At 43.2% G+C, this 16265-nt stretch overlaps 1 protein-coding gene across 2 annotated transcripts in view; it reads right to left on the reverse strand.

Annotated features, from left to right (window-relative positions):
- The window catches only part of pax5 (paired box 5), a 47994-nt gene that overhangs the window by 14023 nt on the left and 17706 nt on the right, over nt 1-16265 (reverse strand). The window contains exons 3-6 of one of the 2 annotated variants that reach the window (XM_083983519.1): nt 14509-14706; nt 13747-13808; nt 10661-10786; nt 5065-5165 (exon numbers count right to left, since the gene is read on the reverse strand). In XM_083983519.1, coding sequence (XP_083839645.1) covers nt 5065-5165; nt 10661-10786; nt 13747-13808; nt 14509-14706 — 487 coding nt within the window. Of the gene's footprint in view, nt 1-4980; nt 5166-10660; nt 10787-13746; nt 13809-14508; nt 14707-16265 lie in introns of both variants that reach the window. The other variant, XM_083983518.1, reaches the window with a different exon arrangement.

Consider the following 16265-nt stretch of genomic DNA (forward strand, 5'->3'; position numbering starts at 1 on the left):
ATCCAAATAAATAAATGAATAAAATTAATACAAACTTATTTGAATTCAACCTGATTCCTGACAATTTCACTTTCAGCCAACAAGCTACATGCTAATAATGGAGATTCTTCTCTTACAGTAGCTTTACCTTAGTTTGCTCACACCCACCCACACACACATCCATACATACACACACACAGAAAGAGAGAGCTTGGTCTACTGACTCAGATCTGGGAAGGTAATGGTTTGGTCCAAATCTCACATCAATAACAGATGAGCCCTAATCGGCCCTCTGACACACACACACGCGTGCGCGCACACACGCACATGTGCACAAACACAGACGCACACACAGGCCATGTTGGATTGCTCCATTTGCATAATAGTATTTCCCTTTTTCTCCATTCCCCAAATAGCTCCCGATTTCTCCATCTCCCACTCTCTCCATCTCTCCACATTGTCTTGTGTACTCCTGATGGAAAAAGGCTCGGCTATAAACAAATACAATTCCCTCGGAGGCCCACAAACTGAGACAGGGATTGGGAGGAAGGAATTCATCTGCGCTCAAACTGAGCGTGGCCGCAGTGGGGAGGATATTCATTTCCAGATGAACCAGACCTCAACTCTGTGGAGAGCCAGTAAAAAGTTCATGAATTTTGAATGAGAAATTGGCTAACAGTTCTAATTTATGAATGATTTATGGATTCAAAAATTTTAATTAAATATCATTGTGTTGGTGGTTAATGCCTGATTTGTGGTCCCAGAGTAGTGGTTACATACTGCAGACAAAGAATCGACAGGATGAGGGTAATTTTGGAATAGCTTAGGGATTATTATTATTATTATTATATTATTATTATTCTATATTTTTATTTTATTCAACAAATCTCATGATAAAAAAAACAAAACCAACATTGAACTGATTCTACTCTCAAGGTCAAGCAGTAATGCAAATAGCGTGTCTATCTGAACACACATTGATGTAACTTGTTCTTAGAAACTGATAATTGTCCACAATGTTGCACTGCAGGGTGATGATCTGCCATGAACATGGGTGTTGTATTTTATTTTAAGTGAACACTGCATCACTACACCGCCCTAATACTGTAAACACTTAGCACAAAATGTTGAAGGCTAAAAATTGTCCACAGCCAGTCTGTACAGTATGTACTGGGTGCTTACAGTATATTAAAACTACACTGTTGTTAGCAGAATCTGTTTATATTTGTCCAAAATAAAATAAAAAATAAAAAACAAACATCATATCTGTAGCTGATTTTTCATCTGACATATTCAGTGGGAATGAATGGACTGTTTCATTTCTAAAGTCATTTTGTCAACAATAAGAAAATTGCCTTCTTTCTTTGAATAGTGTTTTCATCGTCTGGTTGATGACACAGACAGAAGTGAAGGGTGGAACAATCTGTTTATAGGGCAGTTATTACGGGTGCTGGTGTGCATTATAGGCCTGTCACCCCCGTCTGACCAGTTTAACCATCTCCATCCTACAGAGGGGATCACCTTTGACCTCTCCTCTTCTCTCAAAGGAGAGAATGACGTTCTCTTTTTCCTTATTTCTATGTCACTGTGAAGCCATGCTGGGTTGGTACTGGGGTGGGCATTTGGACCCGGGGCAGTGTGGATGGGTGGGGGCTCCATCAGCCCCGCTGATTTATCACCTGGGTAATAGGAAGTGATTGAAGGGAAATTCAAATGAACTCTCTCTGACAGGCACACATGCAGACACACATATGAGCACGCACATACAAATTAATAGTGGAGCTTAATAGACTAGAGGGAGAAGGGGAACAAGAGCTGGAGAGGGAGATGAGATAAAAGGATGGCTTGTTAGGGATGAAAGATAAAGAGAAGGTCTGAGACAAACAGGATAGAAGAGTAACTACTGGTGACAGATAAAATAAGATTTTCTTGTGAGGAATGTGAGCAATTTTATTCTTTATCTCCTTAAGTAAAATGGAGGAAGAAGAAATAATGAGTGAGGCTCGTGTTTCAGTGCAAGAAAGCTGAAAGATAATGAGGGGCTTGAAATAACTGCTGAAATTACAGTATATTAGTATGGCATTATCATATGGTGTTGGCACCTGAAATTGAACCACTTGCACCTTTATTCACTCTTACTTGGTTACTCTCTCTGCCTTTTTTCTTTCTGTCACAAACACACACACACACACACACACACCCATCCACTGCAATAGCAGCAAGAAAGAGCAAGAGCAGGGCCAAGTCTATTGGGCATCTTTTAGTAATGTCAGTCAAAACACACCGTGACCCTCCTTGACCAAAATGCCACCAATACCTCCTCAGACACATACACACACAAATGCACACACACACACACACACACACACACACACACACACAAACACACACGCTCACCGACCTCGGGCAGCCTTCATACCAAAGAGGAAGAGCTGTAGCTGTCAGTGTGTCAGTGTTAAGGGTATGACTGTCAATCATTCCCTCTGGGAAATGCAGGCCAGGAAAAAGGGGGGTGGTGGTTGATTAGACAGGATGAGAGAAAGGAGCAGAGGTAAAGGGAGAGATCGTGATGTGAGTGTGTGTGTGTGTGTGTGTGTGTGTGTGTGTGTGTGTGTGTGTGTGTGTGTGTGTGTAAGAAAGAGAGAGAGAGAGAGAGAGAGAGAGAGAGAGAGAGAGAGAGAGTGTGTGTGCTTGCATCTCTTTGTAATGCAGTTCCTAAAGCCAGTTTGACCCCAGTGTGACCCAGAGTTTAAAGCCCCCCATCTCCGAACCCAGCCCCAGTGGCTTGACCGGGCTCAGAGAGGACACTGACCTATGAATCATGGGTATTATAGTCTCAGGTCGTAGTCTATAGAGCGACTACAGCCAATCCCTGTCGACCTCTTGCCCTGCGCCACTCCACTCTCCATGTCGGTCAGAGGGAAGTGAATGGACTAAAAAGCCAAACTCTGCCCTATAGGTCTAAGGCTGTAGCCTATCTGTGCTTCCATTTACTGCTGCCCCACCATCTAGTGGTTGTCCTCTTGCCCTTGACATTGACTGGATAAATAGACCCAAAGTAGGGATATCTTAAAAGGTTGTGGAAACAGAAGTGTCGTTTTGAGATGCTGGCAAAACATTTACTTAATATTGACTGGACGGCTCCAGATAAGAAGACATTCGAGAAAAGGAAGAGAGAATACAAATGCTCTCTTGTTGTTGTGTTGTTATGCACTGTGCTACTTGCTCCTTTCAATTCCACTCAGATTTATATTAACTTACTGCTGGGAAAGGGCGGGAGGTCAATTTAGATGCAACATTAAGACACACAGGCACGCCGTTTCTCGCTCTTGTTTTCTCACCCCCCCCCCCCCCCCCCACACACACACACACACACACACGTTCAAACCGCACACACACATATGCAGCACATTCCCAAGATGCATCAGCATGTGGACAGCTCCATCGGTGTCCCTGAGCAGCAGGAAGTGAGGTCATAATAGGAGCCGGGTCAATATGCTCATTAACCCCTGCAGTGCGTCTAGATTATAGGAACATCAATAGGCCAGGCCTGACTGGGCCTCTGTTGCAGCTAATACACTGTCTATCAGTGCACAGAAACACCCAGCAGCCAGTCAGGCTACCAGAGAGAAAACGACTTGATGCTGACGTTCTCACATCGCTCAGTGAACAACGGACACAGGAGAGGTAAAAACCACATCTGTATCTTTCGTTAAATCATAATTTTGTTTTCCATTATGACTATTTTCATCATGATTGGCGTGGCATGGCAAGGCATAGCAGGCAGGACAGGCTTTAAGCTCAAAGCAGGGACAAGCATTTCATATTGCAGTTAGATCAAGCACGCTAATGTTAGCTTGAAAACATGGCAAAACGTTTGCCACATCCTAGTGGGTCTGTGTGAGTAGTTTTAATGACGCTACTACAACTAGATCAGACGATTAATAATGTTAGTTAATTGATTAATGTTTAGCTCAGTGTGATCTGTGGCCACCATTGCCCTGTGTAATACATAAAATGTATAAATTATTTGTTTATGTATTTATCTATGGAAATGCATACTATAATTGGTAACTTTTATCAACTAGTGGTGCCAAACAATTGTCATTGTGATGACTGCCATTCACTTTGTGGCGCCACAAAAACTGGAGTCTTGTAGCTGGAGAATAATAAAGAATAAGCCTGGCAACGGTGTATCTTTTTAACTGTCAACAAAACCCATGAAAATATGTTTGTCAGAGCCTTTTGATTTATATCTTGAGTATCAGCTACTCAGCCCCATCATGAGGATGTAAAGCTTCAAAATGTATCACAAATATAGACTCGGTTATATAAACTCAGTTTTATCTATCAAAGGGCTCAAAACAGTTTGACACTGTAGTTTACAGTCACTCCTAAGAGAAGAGTGCATTTTCTGGGTGCTACTTTCAGCAGTCGTTTAATAGACAGCAGGACAATTTCCCAGTGAAATTGTGTGGCTCATTGATGTGTTTTTATTTATTTGGTCATTTGGTCAAAAGCAGAGAGGGATGAGCTATTTCAAGCTTTGGCTGCACAGGCAGCACTTGTTACCAGAATCAGGTTCCTGTTTGATTTAGGTCTTTTTATGGGATTTGTTCACAATGGAAAAAGAAATTCACACAGGCTTCTACAGCAGTGAGTAGAGCTAGTAAACTCTTACGAATCATAACATCACTATGAAGATTTAGCTCATCTGGCTACACAGAGTGTTTATGAAACTGTCTGAGCTCAGCGTAAGGCAACATGGCAGGGCCAGCACAACTGGATATGCTTGCACGGTTAAAAGCGTCCCCACTCGTGGTGCTGTCTGGTGGCCAGTGAGTGGCCTAGGTGTTAGTTTATGGTAGCCACCTCTATGTCTCTGCCTCTCTAAATTTCTCATGCACAGTTTTCTCCTGCATCAGCCCTAAGGTCCTTTCACCCTGAACCTACTCCCAAACTTAGCCTCAGCCCAAAGCCTGCACGATGCCCCGCCCTTACCTTGCCAGAGTCAGGGCTCACATAGAGGTCAGAGCTGGATTGGATTGGACAGGATGGCTGTCTGTCAAACAGGCGGTCCAATACCTCGATCTGCTGCGGCGAGAACAGCTCCCCTCTCATCTGCTTCCTGAGGAAGTCCCGCCCACTGTGGCCATGCCCGTTAGCCAGCGGTGACTCCTGCAAACCTACACAGAAAAAACACAGGAGGAAGGAGTGAGGTTAGAGGGGCTGTAAATGGAAGATGTTTGACGATTGAATAAGAGGTTTTATGGGGTGTTTGCTAGTCTGGAGTGCATGGCAGAGGGACACTGATAAAGGAATGAAGGGAGGAGTAAAGACATGCATTGATAAAATAAATCACTGAGGCAGATGTGGAGAGAGAAGTTAGAGTGAAGAATAGACTCAGATGAACTCCAGTGAGCTCATTTAGGACCAAGTGACTTCATAGATTGTGGAGACTCAGAGAAAATGCTATACAAATGCAATCCATTACCAAGCATACGCTGTCGCTCCTTCTTGATCTCTCAAAAGTACACTCCCGCCTCTCATATATGCGCGCTTCTCCGTCTCTCTTGTCGTATCACCCATACACACACAGACACACAAATATATATTGCTGTGGTATCAGTATTAGACTGTGAGCTCTCGTATCCTGCAGTTATTGCAAGGCTGAGGGACTGAACGAGACAATTATAAGAACTCTGAAGAGTCGCGGCCCACAAATGATTAGAAAAGAGAGAACGAGAGAAAAAGATAAAGAGAAAAAGGGGATGAAGGTGAAAATCCCCCACTATACAGCCAATTCATCGCTCCAAACTGCTCCTGAGAGCCTATTTTAGTCCTGGGGGTCACTGTGCGTTTGGTGTGTGTGCATGTGTGTGTGTTTGTGTGTGTGTATGTGTGTGAGTGTGTGTCCGGTGGCCTGCGTAGTGATATGACAGACAGGTGGAGAGGGGGGAAGGGGCTTCAAATATATATATATTTTTCCATTTGGACTGCGAATACAGATCCATTTGTGCCAGACTGTGCACCAAGAAAAAAACAAAAGAAAGAAATGAAAATAAGAAAGAAAGAAAGAAATATCCCTACATTTTTTTTTATTATCAATCCCCATATAGTCCCTGACTTTAAAAGACAACTTTACCAAATAGCCTAACACTTCTAGATAATTATTGGACTGCTGCCGGTGATTGACAGTTTTAAGTAGGAAGTATCTTCTTAGTTGCAAAGTGGCGCTTGCATTACCCACAATGCAATGTGATAGCCGGCAGTTGGCCACAGATGCAAGTGTTTTATGTTAAGAGCTGCTAATGTACCACATACTACAACTGACCTGTCATTCCATAGCGGTGTTCAAGGCGATGTCTGTGTCAGATAAAATTACTTAACTTTCTGAAATGATGAATGTACGTCTGGCACATTTCATTTCAAAGACCTCGAGTAAACCTCAAATCACGAGACCGTATCCAGCTTCAAAAGCGAAAAGAAAAACCCTTCAGACTCACTCACAGTGCTGCGTCCCTCACAACACCTCGCCATACCTTCTCAGTACACAAAACCTCTTTCACCCACTCTCTTACAAACACACTGCTTGATCATAATCTCAGTTATCTTCAACAGTCTCTCTCTCACACACACACACACACAGATGCTGGGAGCAGTGTGTGAGTGTATGGTCCAGGTCTCTGGTGACAGACCAATCAGGGGGGAGATAAAGCCAGTATGATGCTTTAGCCTGGTAACCCACAGCGACCCATTTAATCCCACCGGCCAGTCCCCATGATGGAATTCAATTGATCAATCATGTAGCTCTGATGGCACCATTTCAGCCAGCTTATTGCTTTCTGCTTTCTCTCTGTCGCACACGCAGATGCACACACACACACACACACACACACACACACACACACACACACCCTGAAAGACTGACCAAATCTGACAGAGTACCCATGAAGCACCAGAGAGCGAAAGGGAAGACAGAAACTACTGTGATCGAACAGTAAGAACAAAGCTTTTACCTATGATAATCAATATTGTCCATTCGTCTGTATGAATGTGTAGTGTGTGTGTGTGTGTGTGTGTGTGTGTGTGCGTGTGTGTGTGCGTGTGTGTGCTCGTACTTCGTGGGTCTTGGTGTGAATGTGAATGTGGATGTGGGTGTGGGTGGGTGGGTAGGTTGATATCCGGCTGGTCTCATTGTATCAATGGATGGGTAAAGAAACTCATTGCCGTGACGGGTTAAATCCTATTCACTGTCGGATACACACATACACGCACACCCACACACACACACACACTCACGCATATACGCACACACACTAGCAGCTGCCTCTATCTCTGTGAGTCAGTCTCAGAAGGGAAGCGCTTCTCTTCCCTCTTTTTCAGAGCAGAACAAAACAAACAATGAGCCCTTATTGTTCTCTCCTCTCTGCCTTTTTTCTCTCTCTCTTCCGCCTTCTCCATCTCACTTTTGCTAACTCTCTCTCTCTCTCTCTCTCTCTCCCAATCGCAGTCTCCCTCTGACTCGGCCTGCCATTTTTCAAATACCCAGGAACAGTTGAATTTTTAAATCCAAATACGTCGAGAGTTCAATGGGTTGTCACGTATTTGTTAGTCTCAATGCATGTTGTGTGTGTATGTGTGCATCATTTTGCACTTGACATGGATTATCATACTGATAGGACAGTGTGTGTGTGTGTGTGTGTGTGTGTGTGTGTGTGTGTGTGTGTGTGTGTGTGTGTGTGTGTGTGTGTGTGTGTGTGTGTGTGTGTGTGTGTGTGTGTGTGTGTGTGTGTGTCCCATCTAGACTTCAGAGATCAAAGTTTTCAGGGGCAGGAGGCAGGGAGGAACTCCCCTCCCTCCTCTCCTCCGTCTCTTCCTCACTCCCAGCATCTTTTATCTGGTAAGCTGCTGCATGTCACAGTGAATGCACAAGGGGGTGAGAGGTCAACTTGGCATTCTGGGTAAATGCCATTGACACCATTTTTTCTTCATGTGAAAGCAGGTTTTGAACAACTGCTATATATGATTTTCCTTCAAACGTACTGATAACACTTTTCACGAATCAATCCCTTCAATAACCGGCACCACCTGTTCTGCCCTCCATATCCATGTCACACACATGCACATGTACACGCACATGTACACGCACATGCACACGCACACTCGGCTTCTGTGTGTAAGAGAATAGGCTAAGATACAATAGTCCCCTTTTGGCCCCACAAGTCAAGTTCTTCCATTCACTACCATTCATCTACATTCTGTCCCCGGTCAAACCCCCACTTCCCTTCTCTTTTGCAGGGGGCACAGGTCACCACAGGGCTTTACCCCCACACACTCCTGCTGCCGATATACACACAAACACACACATGCTGCTGATCCTGCCTCTCCGTGTTCCCATCACTGACACAGCTGCCATTTCTATGTTTATAAATTACAGGGTAAATATAAGGCGTTTCCTACAGAATATGAAAGATGATGCGCTACGCTACGATATACGCTAGGCTACGATACGCTACGATACGCTGATATGAGAATGAGACAATACTGTACCATACCATATCAGATCAGATCAGATGATATGAGAGATCAATAGGTACAATACGGTACAATAAATAAGAATACAAACAACACCGCTGTAGTTTGGCCAGAATTTCTTGTGGGAAAAGAAACCGTTGTTCACTTCTTTTTGACAGGCTTTTAATTCTTTGCTTCGTACATGAGAGGTCAAGGTGTGAGGCGAAAGACCTTGAGGTTCGCTGTGACTGTCTCATTGCTGTATATGTAACACACTCAGCAGCACAGAGAGAAGTCAAGAGACGGCATGTGTGATTGTTGGCCTCGCATGTGTGATGTCTTTCTCCCTCTGCGTGCGCACAATCGTCCACACTGTCAAGCATATGTGCGTGTGTGTGTGTGGGAGAGAGAGAAGCTTGCGTTATTGTGTGTTTGTGTATGTGTTTGTCTGTCCATGTCAGTGCATGCTGTTCCCCCTGTCGCCCCTTGCTGTGTGTGTGTGTCATTATCCAGCGGGGGCTGCTCTAATGGAAGCTGTGATTAGCAATGCTGTTAATTAGACCACAGAGCCAACCGCGCAGACCTCTGCCACAGAAACACTGCAGATAAAACACACAAGCGAAAACGTGACGGCGAGCGACACCATGCTCAAATGACGCTTTGTGGATGCTCCAGTGAAACGTGAAGTGATACAATGTTTCCGATACGAATTGCCAAATGCAGAGTCCAGTCGTTGGATAAAAGACAAAACAGACCACACATGCAGCACACGGCGAAGCGCGTCGCGCACATAAAGAAACAAAGTGAAGTAATAATGATGCTAATTAGATTACAGAGCTTCTACTTTTACTGACCACAAAGCCTCTGCCACAAACAAAACAGAGAGGGATAGAGGGATACATTAATCGTACATGAGCCAAATTATTATTCTCAGTGAAATATTTTGCTTATATGAAACCCTACAGCAGTCTGGCTCGTCAGTGACCCAGCAGGTGTGATAGCAGCGCCCGGCAACAAGAACACCTTAATGAAACAGGGCCATAATTAAGTTATTAGATACACCTGTGCTTTTCATCCTACACAAACTCTGCTGTGAAAAGGACAACTGTAGGTCATTATTACGTAAGTCACTTGTCTCAGGTACGGAAGAAATTGTCTACAAAGTTTATTTCCATTGCTTTTTGTTGCAATTTTTTTTCTTTTTTTGCATCATTTTGACCCTCTATCGAATTATCAGCAATTGCACCTTTTTTTTACAATTGAAAATGTGTGTTAAGCACTTAATGTCTCACACAAAGTGTGTGTGCGTGTATGTGTGGTGGGTCTACAGCCTTCGTGCTCTGCTGATGGGTAAGTGGGCCGTATCGGAGCAGATCAGAAGAACACTCAAGGTACAACTGGGAATCACCCTGGAACCTGCTGGAATGTTTTGGAAATTCATCAGCGCTGGGAAAAGGACCCCATACTGTATCTGTGTGTGTGTGTGTGTGAGAAAGAGAGAGTGAGAAATAGCCCCTAGTGGCGCTTTGTCACCCGCCCCCCCCTCGCTCCGACATCTGGTCCTGTCTCATTTACCGTAGGAGACTGTCTGTGTGATGGCTTTTTAATGCCACTGACACTGCCACATACACACTCACACACTCTCATCCTGCACACATGTATACACAACCACATACACAAACATACATATATATATATATATATACAGTTCTTGTGAGAACCCCCTTATGTGCACACACATGTACATGCTCACCCCCATTAACATTCGTACAACATTGATCCAGTATGACAGCGTATATGATCAATAGTGCATGCATAAAACTAACTTCTCAGGGTGCTCTCCTATGAAGTGCTGTTTGTTAACAGATAGGGGTTTCTGAATGAAGACGTTTGGTTTAGAACTGATATTGCATACGCTCTTACACACACACACGCACACACACACATCTGTCATTGATCCTCATGCTGAGTTCTCTCCATCTGGGCTTTGCCGAGGAGAGGGGTGGATGCTGCGGCTGTAAGTCATCATGTACAGTATGTTGTGTATTGATATGCACATATGAACTGCATACTGTATTTGGAAACACACAATTTACACTAAAAAATACATTCGCAAGGAAATACTAATGCAGTCACTCACACAAAAACTCATCCTTGTGCTCACCTTCGTCCCTCTTCCTCTTGCCCACATCAGCAGCTGAACTGATACCCAGAATACCACTGATGGAGTACGAGGAGCCGGCCGAGTCGCTGGTCACTGCTGAGACCTGTGTGGCCGCCACAGACGTAGCTGCAAGCACATCAAACGACAACAGACAGAGGTTCTCATTTTTTTTGTCACTGAAAGCTGCAAGGTTTTCTTCAGAGGCACTTTGAGAAATGAAATCAGAATCAGTCATAGAAATGCAAAAAGATTATGTAGGGGTTCTGATCTAAGTTTCTGCACCGACTCCTGAATGATCTCTGCTGCCAGGAAACATTACATCTGTTTCAACTGTCTCCATAAATCACAAAACCCTTTCACAAGTAGGCCTACATGTATATGAAGAACTATAAAAGTGAGAGCAACCATCTAAACGAGACTAGAGTGTCTCTGTTGCAAAAGCACCTTAATGTTGGACTCATGTATAATGTAATCACTTTTATTCCAACATTATGTGCTATCTGACAGCCCTAAATGCAATCTCTCAAAGCCCTGGTATAATGTTACAAAGACATCTCAACTGCCTGACACAGTGCCAGATACAGACTGCCCGATAGAGCTGCTACTGCTATGAACTTACTATTTGCCGACGCAAAATGAGTCGTGTATTATGTGTTTTTTTTTTTGTATGTGAAATAAAGAGAAAAGAAATCCTCTATGTGTCCAAATCTATTTGTTAGCTACTTCCTACCAAGATGTGTTGGTCTGTTTCTTTTACTTCAAGAGCATCATTCTTGACTCTGTTACTTGTGACACCCTCACAACCAAAGGTACTGAAAACAAAACCTCACAGTAAAAGCTAAGAAATTTGAAATCCTATTCTATTTATTCTCGTCATAAACTCAACACAGATGCGCTTCAATCCTCTGAAACTTCACTATACAGACTAAATTGAAGCCAGAGAAAAAGCCACAAAGGACAGAAGTCTGTGTTTTGCTCCTCGTTGTCTCTTCCTCTAATCTTCCCCCTAGAGGAGACAAGTTCCTCGCTGGGCGACACAGCGACATACTTGTCACCGCTTCAGTGACACACAGACACACACACATCCCGCAACCTCCTGACACGCACGCACGCACACACACACACACACCGAAACATACAGTCACTCACTCCTCCTTGGTCCCTTATCTGTGCCCCTGTGCGCGGACGTGGGGCTGAGTGACAGTATGGTATCCCAGGAGGGACAGAAAGGTGTGGAGACAGACATCCTAATCCTCTCTCCCAGCAGACCCCCAAACACAGAAAGACAAGACGGAAAAGGGGAAATAAAAAAAACAACGACAACAACAACAACAACAAACCATAGGATCAAGGTCCCTTCCAGCCGTTACTGCTTTGCTAACGACAGGGAGAGTATAATGAATGCATATCCCTCCTTTTCCCCGTCACTTGATTTAGCACTTCAATTATCTGATTTTCCTTTCTCTTTCTTTTCAGTCTATTTTTTTTTTTTTTTTATCAGAACGTAACGCTTTTATTCTGCAAATCCAAATGTTCAATTTTCCGCCTGGGAGTGGGACCCATTTATCTGTGTAATCTGTAAGAGAGCGAGGGTGTGTGTGTGTGTGTGTGTGTGTGTATGTGCGCGCTTCTCGCTGGATCTAGGTGTGTGAGTATGTGTCTGCTAAATGTGTGTAAAAGGCAGGAGTCAGGGAGCAGTGTGTGTGAAATTAATTTAGATTAATAGACAATGTGCGATTATGAAGATATGAGAGACACCGAAACACAATCCACTGCAGGACAAAGTGAGGAGGAGAGGGAGGGGGGTGACAGAACGGTTCTAATATACAGGCTATTTGTACTCGCAGATATTCATCAGATAGGAAGTAGTAATGTGACAGTCATAGCTGTTATAGATATTATTGCCTCAGTCTGTAACATGATTATACATTACAAAATGAACATCCAAACATTGTTAGTCTGAATAAAGATGAAAGTTTTTTCATGTATAGTTCAATAAACACAATAATAATGATGCTCTTTTTGCAGGATTTTTTTTTAAAGATTGGGCATCAGTTATTATTGTTATTATTATTAATAATAATGTGTTCAATGTCACTTTAGCATCAAGACTATTGATTTCAGGCACAATGAAGGCAAAACCCACATATGCTATTGTTGCTTATGTACACAAACATCCTTGCAATTGACTCTATTATTAGCAAAAACAAAACATGGCTGATATCCCACACAAGAGCAAAAACTTTCTTGTGGTTTCCAATTTGTGATCACCTGTTTTGAAGTACATTTATGATGATGACTGTCTCCGAATGACAGACCCAGTAAAAAAGCAGTAAAAAGTAATGATATATATATATAGATATTAGGTAATATGAAAATCTTATAGTAGTCGTGAAAATAAGCTTTGTGTTGTGGATATTATCCTGATTAGGCTCCATGTTGTGAGATCCACGGTCTCTCAGGAATTCAGTTTACTCACTAAAATGTTATTTGCGATATAAGAATTATATTTAGGATATAAGTATATTGATGCTGCAAACTCCTGCAACAATCTTTATATTGACTACCATCGATTTGAATAGAACATCTTCTTTTGGCTCCATCCCTGCACTTCATTATGTTGTAAGACACATCTGTACATGTAACACTGTGTGAGGCTGTGGAAGGAAATCCCAATGAGTCTTTGAATGTGGTTTGATGCTTTTGTCAAATGCCAGTTCTCCACTGTCCATGCAACAATACGGGTGAAAGGTAAGATATTCATTAACTCCAGTTGTCACGCACACCTGAGTTTACTGGCGACACTATTTTTTTTTTTTTTTTGTAAATCTAATGTCCTTTTTGAGCAGAAAATGGACCACACAAAAGTCCTATTAACAGGGTTTCATTTTGTGGTGCGTGAAATTTCACACCGTGTCCGACCGTGCGAGGCTTTTGCTGTAAGTAAAGGTCTTGGAATTTCAATAGGTCTCGTTTGAATCAAAAAACAGGACACAGGCTCCACTCCTGAGAGACTTGCACGAAAACGTCTCTTCTGTAAAATTTGCTTTGACAGTTTGAAACAGGATTTCATAGCAGCGACCTACCTAAATTGTGAGCCGACACTGAGCCCGTTTGGCCCGGCTGCTGAACCTTAGTCCGAATGATCCTGCAGGAGGAGAGAGGAGATATTAGAGTGAGTGTGTGTGTGTATGCGAGAGAGAGAGAGAGAGAGAGAGAGAGAGAGAGAGAGAGAGAGAGAGAGAGAGAGAGAGAGAGAAAGAGTGGATTCTGAGTGACAGAGAGAACATGACCATCGTGGGAGTGCAAAACTGTGTGCGTGTGTGTGTGTGAAGTGGCTGAGGCAGGCTGACATGGCAGAGGGGCCTCACACTTCCTGCTTGGCTGCTCATGCAAGCCTTTTTTTTTCTCCTCCTCTTCTTTTCCTTTCCTCCCCTCTTTCCTCTCCTCTTCTCTCCTTTCCTTCCTTTTCCCCTTTCTTTCCTTTCCTTTTGTGTCTATTTCTTTCCTTGCTCCCGCACACCTTCCTTCCCTTTTGTCTGCCTCTTTTGCTCACTCCTTCTCTCTCTTATTTCACTATCCCTCCCTCTCTCTCTGCCTCTATGCTCAGGGGAAAGGGTTGTCATTGTACCATCGTGTTGAACCACTGAGCTGCAGCCACTTCATACATATGGAGACTGGGGCCTCTTTGCTATTCTCTTTTCCACTCCCAGTCACACACACACACACACGCACGCACACACACATAAAACACAGTATTATATCCCTCCTGTGCTCTACCTCCACTCTGTACCTGTTGCTATAAGGTGATACTCCAACACATACACACATTACACAGACTCTAGTACCTGTTGATGGAGCTGACGCTGGGGACGCTGTCATTGTCGCACACTCTCTCAGCCAGGAGCCTGTCCCTGATCTCCCAGGCAAACATGGTGGGGTTTTGGCGTTTGTAATCGGCGATCTTGTCGACCACTTTGGGTGTAGCAACCTTTGGTTTGGATCCCCCGATTACCCCGGGGCGGATACTGCCCGTTTCATAGTACCTGTCGGTCGAAGCACAGCAGATTCTCGTGTTGGTCGTATGGAGCTGCAAGGTTAAACCTGTCCCATGGTGTGTTTTAAACAGGTCACAATGTTATCTTGAAATTTTAAATCTGACATTTAATCATTCTCAAATGAAATAAAAAAAGCTCAGCAGGTTGATGTTTATACATTTATACATTCAAAACTGTGTGACCGAATCAGTTGATCTGACAATGATGCTCTTGTTAAAACAATATTTACTGATACAGTTGATTGTGCAAAAGCAATTAAACCCCACCTGAATAAGAATCTCAATAGGCTTGGATTACACGATTGATCAAACGACATGGTGTTGATATATACTTTTTCTATTGTCAACACTCCTCAATACTAACAATGCATTCATTTGTCTGTCAGTTTTTTCTGTAGCAAATCTATGATAACGGATCACAAAATAAATAGTCTTTAAAAGGTAGAATAGCCAGGCATTATAGTTATTAATATACATGAGAAATGTATTTGTAGGAGTATATTTTTAACCGTGGATGAATCTACATTTGGTCCTTTGGTGAGTATTTACAGTGGCAGGATGGTGCATGTGGGATCGACTCAAAATAAATTATAGCAGCCATGTTCTTTGTGAAAACGCGACATGTCCCACGGCTGTGTGGCTCACTTCAACAGTTTCTGGACAATGATGGAGCTCAATGGTGCAGAGGATAAAACTATATCCAGCTTTGGCTGTGAGGAGAACAACTGTTAGGGGGATAAATTGTTGGGTTTGTTCTTTTGATGCGGAAAGTTGACAGTAATGTCCCCAGTTTTATCTTTTGAAATGGTGATTTAAACACCTTCCTGTTTGATTATTCCTTTATCTTTACCTCTCAAAGCTGAAACAGACCACAGCTCAAATCCCATCATTCAGTAGCAGAAACCTATGTTGAGTTTGGCGTCATGGCTGATACTGGACCCAAAAAAACAGATGCTTAAAATAAAAAAACACCTTTCTGTCTTTCTGTTGTTTCGCGGAGCCTTTAGTTCCCCCCTCCTGGTGGTGATTTGAACATTGTTCCACTCAGTCTCAGTAGCACCCTCCCCAAATCCCCCACCCCTCGGCTCTAGAGGTGGAGGAATAACCTTTCCTCTGTAGTCATGACTTCTTTCTGGCTTAAATTCAAAACTCTTCTCCGAAAAACATGGTTCATGTCCCACCGGTCTGTCCCTTGCCCTTCTCCTCCACTCGCACTTGACCTTGTAAGAGATGATCCTCCCGTCTTGTGTCTCATTTTTAAAAGACAGACAGAGCCACATCTTTACAAGCCTGTCTTAAGACAGTACAAAGAATGATTGCATGTTGTCAATGCTCTTTACAGACCCAGTTAAATTAAGTGACCTCCCCCTTGTTGTGTTCAGAAAAGTCTAAATGAACCTGAGTCACACAAATTTTGTGGATCTTGTTAGTATGAAATTCCCCCTGTCCCTCCTCTGTATCTCAAACACAACATTATTCACACAAAAAAGACTGAAACTTCGGAAGACACTCACTTGACTCTAAACCCAGTATTTGGCTTCAGCTCAA

This window comes from Trachurus trachurus, assembly GCF_905171665.1.
Source record: "Trachurus trachurus genome assembly, chromosome: 1".
Lineage (NCBI taxonomy): Eukaryota > Metazoa > Chordata > Actinopteri > Carangiformes > Carangidae > Trachurus > Trachurus trachurus.